The 6759-nt window shown below is 39.2% G+C and overlaps 1 protein-coding gene across 2 annotated transcripts in view; it reads left to right on the forward strand.

Annotated features, from left to right (window-relative positions):
- The window catches only part of fat2 (FAT atypical cadherin 2), a 113488-nt gene extending 109271 nt beyond the window's left edge, over window positions 1-4217 (forward strand). The window contains exon 29 of one of the 2 annotated variants that reach the window (XM_034883944.1): window positions 2149-2648. In XM_034883944.1, coding sequence (XP_034739835.1) covers window positions 2149-2648 — 500 coding nt within the window. Of the gene's footprint in view, window positions 1-2148 lie in introns of both variants that reach the window. The other variant, XM_034883945.1, reaches the window with a different exon arrangement.
- Window positions 4218-6759: the final 2542 nt, after the last annotated feature.

Genomic DNA, 6759 nt, shown 5'->3' on the forward strand with positions numbered 1-6759 from the left:
GTCAATAAGAAATATGCAGTACAAGTTATTAAGATGTTGTAATAGTTAAAATGCAAGTGAATATGTTATACATGCCACGGCCATGCAGAACTGACTATGACTATATCTCACTTAATCTGATTTTATAAGTCTACAGGGTGGAACTATTCTTTTACAAAAAACAATTCCTTTTGCATTTAGCCTTTATTTGACAGAGGACAGTGTCTTTTTATTTTTATGGATGTTCATGTTGCTTCCCGTTTTGAGCGTCTCTCTTCCAGGAAAGACTTCTAGACGGCTTGTAGGCCTCCTGAGAGTCCCTGCTGCCGTTTTTAATTGCTGTGCGCCAGTTGGATCTGTCATTTACAAGTGCCTCCCAGTTGTCCAGGTTGATGGAGAAGACCTTAAGATCCCTGTTGATGACGTCTTTAAGATGAGATGCTCATAATAGAGAGCCCCCCCGGGCAAAATTAAGTGAATGAATGTGTGCCCAGGTCAAACTTCCAAATCTGGACTCAATGCTGGTAGCTGTGCCAAGAGAAATCTCAGTCATTCCCATTCTTGCAGAGACGTAGAGCGTAGGTATATGTTAGGAGATAACATAGGCACAGGCTAATTATTGGTAACTAAAATGCTAGTTAACATTAGTAATTAAACCTAAGCTGCTAATGTAAGTCCCAACTGTCTGCAAGCTTACCCTGTTCTATACGGTCATGTGTCGACAATTCGACAGCGAGTTGCTTGGTTATGACACATCAAAAGGAATAAGGCAACAGAGCCGTTTTACATTGGACAACTTCTTAAATGCTTCAGATGTAAAGTTATTGGCTGTCAAAGTGGCGCCAAAATGAATGGCAGTCAATGGAATGCTAACGGCGGGTGAGTGCTTTGTAGCATTAAAATGGCGCCATGGGAGCTACGCTTTGTGGACGCCCGCTTACCCCCCTGACTCCACTGGGTGTATATTCTTATTAGCACAATAAAATGGACGTGATAAGTAGGCCTTTATCAAGGTTGGGATTTGTCTTGGGATTATGTTTGGGGAAATATTTAGGTGATAAAGTGTTACGAGCAGACAGGGATGCAGATAAATCCACAGGAGCTTGTCATCAAGGTTGTCCTTGCGTTGTCTTAATATTCATTTATATAATTCTGTTGCTCCAAGCAGAGGGGATTATTCTACTTTTAAGTCTGCGTCATTAATTTATCTAAAATAGTGAAGTTAATGTGGTGAAGTTAGGCCATGAGCTTTCTTTAGACATCTGCCCTCCTCTTCCACTGATGAAACTGACACCTCTGCAAATCCACAGTGACAGATTTAATATGCAAATATCCAAAGCTGTCTTAAAACCCCAGACTTATCTGCACACCCCGCACAGCAACAACTGTCACAGTGTTTTTTAGTATTTATCTTTCATTGAAAATAAGTGTGGATGAGAGTATTTTGTTCAGTCTGTGGGCCGATGTCACGAGGCAGCTATTTAAAACTAAGTGGTGAACTTCTCACTCTGACAGGTGCCGACACACTGACGAGTTTCCACAGCCTTATTAACACTGACAGCTTTTGCAAAATGTATGGTATCTGTGAATGAGTTCCCTGATAATAGAGAAAATGGCTCCAAAGAGCATATATTACAAATTTCTGTCACAATTCGTTAATAAACTACTGCTTGATATTTTTTGGGTTAATCTATTTTTTCTTGCCTGCAAATACCAATTATTGATGAACCCTTTTACCCTATTTAGCATTTTTTTTTATTATGCTCTTAACACTGCAATTTACGATTATTGTATAGTTAAATTTAGCAAATTAATTGCTTAGTCTATAAAATGTTCAAAAAAACTAAATCCAATGCAGTTTCCCATAGCCAGAATGACGCCATGCTTGTTTTGTTCAACCAGCAGTGTGTAACGGGACGAAACTCATTTAACATTGACATAAGCAGCTAATTCTCCCATTTGAGACTAGAACTGGCAAATGTTTCACCTTTTTGCTTATAAATGACTCAGATTTCTGTTGATAGACTAAATGGTAAATTGACTAATCGGTCAGCACTACATTACCCAACAATCTGTTGGGTCAAAGCAATTGATCACCAACTAGTTGATCTAAAGATGGTATCAAGCTGAATGATGCGGATGTTTTCCATGTCTGTGCTCTCTCATCAGTCTATCCAGCAGACCCCAACTACTACGGCCCCCCAGCAGTCCAGGAGTTCCCCCAGTTTGACATCGTAGAGGACACCTACTCCACCACCTCCACCATGGACTCGCGACGCAACTCTCGATTCGGCGGCTTCCCGTTTCCACTGGATCGATGTGACCGCCGCGCTCCCTTACCGCCCTGCTACAGCAACCAGAACCTGGACGACTTCCTGGGTCCCGACGGGCTTCCTCTCCCCAGCTCCCAATGCCCCAATGAGTATACCGCCATCAGCTACTACCCCACCCAGCACGCCCGCAGCCTGGACAACGTCTCGGGAGGCTACAAGAGACTCAGCATGCGTCTGAGCGTGGCTATGCCGTCATACGCAGAGCAGGCCAGCCCGGCGCCGGCGCCGAACCCCGCCCAGCCTCAAACGAGACCAGCAGGGCGGAATCCGAGCAGCTACGAAGGGTCCAGCATGGTTGAGAGTGATTACGGGAGCTGTGAGGAGGTGATGTTTTAAGACCCAAGATTGGGTTGGAAGCCTAAGTCTTTTTTTTTTGTTGCAATTTGCGTCCTTGTTTGATAATGACTCACTTTTAGTTTCATGTGGGAACCTAAACAGTGTAAGTACATGCCACGGTGTTGTAACACTCCATTCTAAGGCAGCTCTGTGTGCAAGTACAGCTCGCGGATGGGACTCTTTGAAAAGGCAGCACAGCACACTCTCGCTGTGAGTCTTTTTTTCACAGAAGAAAGTGCCATGTGAACCATTCAGATGTCTTTCATGTGTTTGACTTTTCAAAGTATGAAGTCCTACTGTGCCAGACTAGACGGGGGTAATTTAGTGCTCCTCGGTTACTTCCGCGGAGAGAGTTCAGCAGGAGTTCATCCCCGATGTCTGAGAGACGCCACCGAGGGCACTCGTTAACTTGAGAGGGTTCTGAAATTGTGAAGAGTATTACTCACTTGACTGTGGACTGTTTCTTTGTCAAAATAGGGCAAAACTCAAGACTTTTTTTAAGCTTTAACATTAGAAATTCTGACTCTCAACAGTGGATTCTGCTTTCTAAACATCACACAACTGCATTTCACTTCTTGTACACACAAGCCAGCCACTCTAAAAACATCAATTTCAGCTCTGTCAAACATTGATAATGGTATGCATGCTGTGCACCAAATTATATGATTGAATGAGAGACGGCAGGCATGAGAAAACACAGTTGCCATGGCAGTGGCCAATGTGACATTCAGGCGTCTAATGAAATCCTGATGAAGAGCTTTGGTGAGTGTTGCATTGTACGGAAGGTAACCAGTGTTTATCCTATCCACATTCTGCAATGTGTTTGTGTTAACGTGGAATTTCTTTTATCATGAAACACTGCAAGAAATGTTGTTAAATGCAGGTTTAACGTGTGTCTAATGTTGGCCCACTATTTCAAATCTAAAGGTATTAAAAAGACATTAAGCACATTTCATGCAGGTAAAAAATTTAATTGAACTCTTTAATCAGCTTACTGTTGCTGTTTAATCTCGCTGTCTGTTACAATGAAGGGGGCTGGAACCTCGTAAAGAAAAAATCAAAAAAAGATAAGAAGCCATGAACACAAAGTGAGGTTAGTCGTGAAGTAGGTGTGTTTTATCTCTGAGTGTTACTAGTGTCAGTGCTGTTTCTATTACGATACATTCTGTACATTTTAAATGTGAACGCATCTCCTCTTGGATATTAATAAGCAGCAACTAGATTCCAGTATTTTCTTTGGAGGAGACGGTGGTGTTTGTGATCAAGTTCAGCTCTGTAGTGTTGTTGTCTTCTGTGACAAAGCTAACAGTTAATGTGGAGGCGTTAAAGAAGAGCCGCACAAAATTGTCTATGCAACCATTTTAAATGGTGTAAATGTGCAAGCCTCAGAGGAAAGAAATGCTTGTTTCAGTCAAGAGTTAGTTGTGCACTATGCAACATATTACAAAGTAAATGTTTTGTACTGGAAAGTCCGTGTTAAGCCCGAACAGCAAAATCAAATTTTAAAAGCCATAATATTCACAATTAAATATCACTGCAGAGGAAATGACTTCCTGAACATTACTTTTACAACACTTATGGAGATTAAGCTGGAAGTAGAAACCAGCAAACCTGCTGTGGAAGCCAGAGTTTGTCTCCTTTTTTTAGGAAATTTGAACAAATGTGTAATTTATTCAGGTACAATACATATGTTAGCATAAGTACAGAAAGCCGTTTCCATTTGACGCTCAGCAGTCTATTCTTTGTATTCATACATGAAGTTAAAATCTGATTTATTCACGTCTTCAGTCGCTGTCCAAACAACACTTAACGTATGTCAGGTCAATGCCGATCCAAGGCCACATCAAGAGGAGAATCAGCTGTTTGGATTTGGGCGCGTGTGATCTGCTGCTGCACGTTGTCAGGGATGCCGATGATGCACGTGAAGTCATAGTAACTGAATGTTTACACATGCTGGGGAGATAAACAAGACACAAGGGAGCTGCCGGGTTGAGAAAAAGGCGTTTGTTGTAACGTATAAACAGACATCAGGGTGATTCAGACGGGGTTAAATGAGTTGCCAGTCAGAGAAAAGTTTTTTTTCTGTAACTGTGTCATTCATTTCTATCATCCAAGTGTGTGTGTGTGTGTGTGTGTGTGTGTGTGTGTGCTAACTCAGAGCACACACTTTGCAAAGATTAATACATATTATTCACTGCTGTTTTTGCTGCTGTGAAAAAGAGAGACTAAAAGAATCTAGGGTTTGGAAGTTTAATCGATTCAGACAACTTTCAAGTTTACATAATGGAAAAAAACTCAAAGCTATTAATTTAAAAAAACGGCTAATCTCTCCCACAGTAGGCAGTGTTGTGCCAATAACAGATAAGCCTTTTGAATTTAATATCCTGGATGAATAATAAGGGCCTTAATGAGTGCCGAATCAGACTTCCTTCATAATAGATTTGACCGTGTATTTTTGCCACCTTTTGTTGTTTCAGCATTAGAAGGCAATTTCATACGCAAGAAATGAGAATTTTTGAAAAGCATAGACCCACTAATCAATATTTTCATTTGAGTAACTACATTCCTGTTGTTCTAAAAAACAATCCTTTTATTTTTTAAGGTCAGTGTCATTGTCATCTCTTATTTTGTAAAATCTGAGAATGTGTGACTAAATCCACACAGGAGTTTAAATGCAATACTCTCATTCCGTGGGTTAATTTAATGTCTGTCCTTCACTGATGGTATAAATATGATTGCTGTTTCGGGAAATAAATAAATATATCTGCACAAAAAAAAGACCTTAATAGTGAACAGGTATTGTGTTGTACATAGAGTCTGTATCTGTGTGTTGCTCTTGTTGTTTGTGTCGAATATGACTCACTTGAATGTAAGGTACATTTGTTTTCATCCATGAAAGTTTACTTTTTTTATCAATATGGGCCTCCCCATGTTTTGCCCTGTTGTTTCTCTGTGAGAGATTTTATTAAGATACCGGCTTTACTTTTTGTTTTTCAATATTGTAAAGAGAATATGAATAAAGATAATCTTCTATGAACAGTAACTTGCTGCTTTGTGTGCTCAAGATAACAACACACACGCACACACACACACACATTGGGTTTTGTCAGTCAGAAAAGAAGTATAACATTTTATAAAAAGCTTTCTCCAGTAAGGATTCGTGTTATCAGAAGAAATCACAGGTAATCTATATTTAACCACACGTTAGTGATGTAAGACTGATGTGCTGAGTGCGTCTATAGTATGTAAGACATAGAAGTCATTGGGACCAAGCTGGGACTGATGGGGTTAAGCAACTCTGCCCACACACCACTGTTGTCCATTTCCTTACAGACAAAAACACACGCCATCAAAATAAAAGAAAAGATGCTTTACCATGTAAAAGTAAAAGAAAAATACTACATTTCAAAAAAGTCATGGAAAAGTCCAGTATGTTGATAATAGGCATAGTGTGTAGAAAAAGTCATTAAAAAAGTTTTACAACTTTTTTAATGACTTTTTCAACAGTAAGTAGGAAAAATCATAGTATAGTATGTTGAAAAGAGGAGAAAGTTGTGGTATGTTTTAAAAAGAATGAAAAGTCATAGTATAGTATGTTGTAAAAGTCATGAAATAGAGTATTTAGTATTTTGATTAAAAAAAAAGTCACAGTATTGTATGTTGAAAAGGTCATAGTATAGTATATAAATAAAAAAGTCACAGTATTGTATGTTGAAAAGGTTATAACAAAGTCAGTATAGTATGTTGGAAAAAGTCATAAAAAGTAATAATATAGTATGTAGAAAAAAATACTGAAAAAATCATACTGCCCAAAAGATCATCTTTAACAAAAATAAATAAATAAATTCATGGTATAGTCATATTATAGAATGTTAAAAAAGTCATAAAGGTTATGGTAAAGTATGTCAAAAAAGTCAGTATGTCTAAAAAAATCCATAAAAGTAATACTATAGTACGTTGAAAAAAAGTCATAGTTTAGAACGTCAAAACAATCCCCAAAAAAGTCACACGATAGCAGCAGCCCCTTTGCATACTGGGAGGTGACGTGGACATGGTGGAGGATTACAGATACCTGGGTGTCAACATCGACAACAGGCTGAACTGGAAGGTC

This window comes from Etheostoma cragini, chromosome 10 (genome assembly GCF_013103735.1).
Source record: "Etheostoma cragini isolate CJK2018 chromosome 10, CSU_Ecrag_1.0, whole genome shotgun sequence".
In the NCBI taxonomy this organism is placed as follows: Eukaryota; Metazoa; Chordata; class Actinopteri; order Perciformes; family Percidae; genus Etheostoma; species Etheostoma cragini.